The sequence below is a fragment of the Cynara cardunculus genome, assembly GCF_001531365.2.
Source record: "Cynara cardunculus var. scolymus isolate 2C chromosome LG 13, CcrdV1, whole genome shotgun sequence".
Lineage (NCBI taxonomy): Eukaryota > Viridiplantae > Streptophyta > Magnoliopsida > Asterales > Asteraceae > Cynara > Cynara cardunculus.
In genome coordinates this window covers 18,568,965-18,571,880 of record NC_037540.1, presented here as the reverse complement: position 1 = coordinate 18,571,880, position 2,916 = coordinate 18,568,965, and the positions used below count along the sequence as shown (strand labels likewise).

Here is a 2,916-nt window from a genome sequence, read left to right as displayed (position 1 = left end):
GACCAAGTTTTTGGCGCCATTGTCGGGGATTGCTTCGCTAAAGTTGTATTTTGAGTAAATTAAAAGATTTGATTTTTCTAGTACCATCGGAACCGTTTTTAAAAGTGGTGTATGCCACGGTCACAACACGGGGAATTTTTCTAATTTGATCCCGATATTGAGAGAACGTTTTACCATCGGAGGAGGGCTCAAAGAGCATTTTTTGCTCTACTCCCTTCAAATAAGGCGTTACCTCCCCCAATTATTCCGGAAATACTGCATTTGAAAAACCAACCGCCGGGTTTTGAACCAATTCCACCATTCCCGAACTTTCAACAAGGATATCCACATAATGGTAATGATAATAATTTGGACACAGAATCGGAACCTAATAAGCACCAAAGAGCACAAACTCCGAACATTATTAATTTGGCAAATTCCAAAAATGGGAGGATCATGGATTATGCTATTCCGGATTTTGAACAATTAAGTTCCGGGATAGTTAGATCACATATGACCACTCTCCATTTCGAACTAAAACCGATAATGTTTCACATGTTGCAAACAAATGGCTAATTTGTCGGATTACCTTCGGAGGACCCACATTCGCACTTAAAATCTTTTATGAAAATCATTGATGCCTTCCTGATCCCGGGAGTGTCAAATGACGCTCTCAGACTCACTTTATTTCCATTTTTATTAAGGGATCGGGCAAAAGCGTGGTTTAACTCGTTAACTCCGGGTTCTGTGCCGTCATGGAGTAACATGGCGGAATTTTTTTTGCAAAAATATTTCCCACCGACGAGGAACGCTAAGTCCAGAAATGAGATTTGTCTTTTCAAACAAATGGACGATGAGGCTGTTCCTGACGCGTGGGAAAGGTTCAAAGAGTTGTTGAGGAAATGCCCACACCATGGCATTCCATATTGTATTCAACTCGAGATGTTTTACAATGGGTTAAATCCCATGGCAAAACAAATGCTCGATGCGACTGCGGGCGGAGCCTTTACAGCTATGACCTATAATGAAGGATATGAAATCCTAGAAAAGATTTTGGAAAACAATGGACATTGGGCCGACCCACGCGCTCAGTCATAGAAAAAGACTGCGGGGATACATGATGTAGATGCATATACTGCATTAACAGCTCAGCTCACCTCCATGACCAACATGGTAAAAAATCTAACTTCTGGTCAGGGAGTGCAGCAAGCTGCTAATACACCTGTTCCAACAGTCCTCTCTGTGCAATGTGTGTGTTGTGGTGGGAAACACTCGTATGAACATTGTCCTCATAATTCTGAATCCATAAACTTTGTTCATAATGGATCTGGTCCCTATACCAACAATTACAATGCAAGTTGGAAACAACACCCAAATTTTTCTTGGAACAATCCATGTTTAAATCCACCCGCACCTAAGCAACAAGGAACTTCTAATTTCCAACCACAACATCATGGAAACAGTTCTAACTCTCACCAACAAAGTTTTCAGAATTCCCAACCACCTTTTCAAAACAAGCCACCTCCACAGGCTGATTTATCATCTTCTTTGGAAGCAATGATAAAGGGGTTATTTGCGCATGCTCAAGCTCAAAATCAAGCTTTGATAACCCAACAAAACTCTCAAAATCTATCTCTTTTTAATCAGCAAAGTGCGGCTATCAGAAATCTGGAAACCCAAGTCAGTCAACTTGCACTCAATCAGACCAATAGAGTCTTTCGTACTTTACCTAGTAACACAGAAGTCCCGAGAGCCTTAGGAAAGGAACATGTGAAAGCGGTGACCCTTAGGAGTGGGAAGGAGTTGACTGAAAAGGTGCAAAAAGCTAGTGCACCAAGTTTGTCAAAAACTGATGCTACAACATTGGTCCTTGCCAAAGAAAGACCGGTCCAACCTTTAGAGAAGCAAGCATCTGAGACCACCACTTCTGTCCCCCCTAGATTAGACTATCCTTTACTCTTCCCTGAGGATGCTTTAAAAAAGTCAAAAGAGACTGAGATTTTGGAGACCCCTAAACTTGATGCTAAAATTCCATCTGAACCTCCAAAGTGCACCAAAAAGACCCAAGGCATTCAAGACCCATCTTGCTCAACTCATCCAAGCAAGAATGTGATCAAACCAGTCCCTCCTTATGTTCCTTACCCCCAAAGGTTGAGGAATCAAAAAGAGGAACTGCATTTTAAGAAGTTCTTGGATGTGTTCAAAGAATTGCACATCAACATACCACTTGTTGAGGCAATCGAGCAAATGCCTAGTTATGCTAAGTTTCTCAAGGACATCTTAAGTAAGAAGAAGAAGCTGACTGAGTATGAAACCGTAGCTCTTACTGAAGGATGTAGTGCACTTCTGACCAACAAGATACCTCCTAAACTTAAAGACCCGGGAAGTTTCACTATTCCTTGTTCTATAGGTGGAAAAGAGATTGGGAAAGCTTTGTGTGACTTAGGTGCTAGTATCAACCTCATGCCTTTATCCGTTTTCAATACCTTATGCATAGGTGAAGCTAGACCTACCACGGTTACACTCCAATTGGCAAACAAATCCATAGCATACCCTAAGGGAAAGATTGTGGATGTGTTGGTCCAAGTTGATAAGTTCATATTTCCGGCAGACTTTATCATTCTAGACTTTGAGGCTGATAAGGACATTCCTATCATTTATTGAGACCATTCCTAGCCACCGGAAGAACTTTGATAGATGTCCAGAAAGGAGAGTTGACTATGAGACTTCAGGACCAAAAAGTCACATTTAATGTCTTCAACTCTCTAAAGTACCCTAATTACTTGAAAGAGTGTTCAAAAATATCTGAGATAGAAGAGATGTGCTTTGAAGAAGGAATTCAGAAGAACCTTAAGTTAGAAGAAGAGTGTGATGAGGAAATATAAGAAGATGTTGAGGAAATAGGAAATGATGTTGTCCCAGTGAATGATGTAGCAT

General features: G+C 40.9%; 1 protein-coding gene and 1 non-coding gene across 2 annotated transcripts; one reads left to right on the top strand and one right to left on the bottom strand.

The window, feature by feature from the left end:
• Positions 1-792: 792 nt before the first annotated feature.
• On the bottom strand, positions 793-899 carry LOC112526233. Its single transcript, XR_003070558.1, has one exon. It is a non-coding gene; the product is annotated as a small nucleolar RNA R71 (small nucleolar RNA).
• A 250-nt stretch (positions 900-1,149) lies between these two features.
• Positions 1,150-2,643, top strand: LOC112524855. The gene is made up of 2 exons (XM_025134802.1): positions 1,150-2,129; positions 2,235-2,643. Exons 1-2 carry the CDS (start codon positions 1,150-1,152, stop codon positions 2,641-2,643), a joined length of 1,389 nt encoding a protein of 462 aa, XP_024990570.1.
• Positions 2,644-2,916: the final 273 nt, after the last annotated feature.

Bases quoted from the DNA above. Each gene is read 5' to 3' on its own strand.
- LOC112524855 (XM_025134802.1), top strand. From the start codon at position 1,150: ATGGTAAAAAATCTAACTTCTGGTCAGGGAGTGCAGCAAGCTGCTAAT. The intron at 2,130-2,234 runs GTTGAGGAATCA...GCAAATGCCTAG, and splicing joins TATGTTCCTTACCCCCAAAG to TTATGCTAAGTTTCTCAAGG.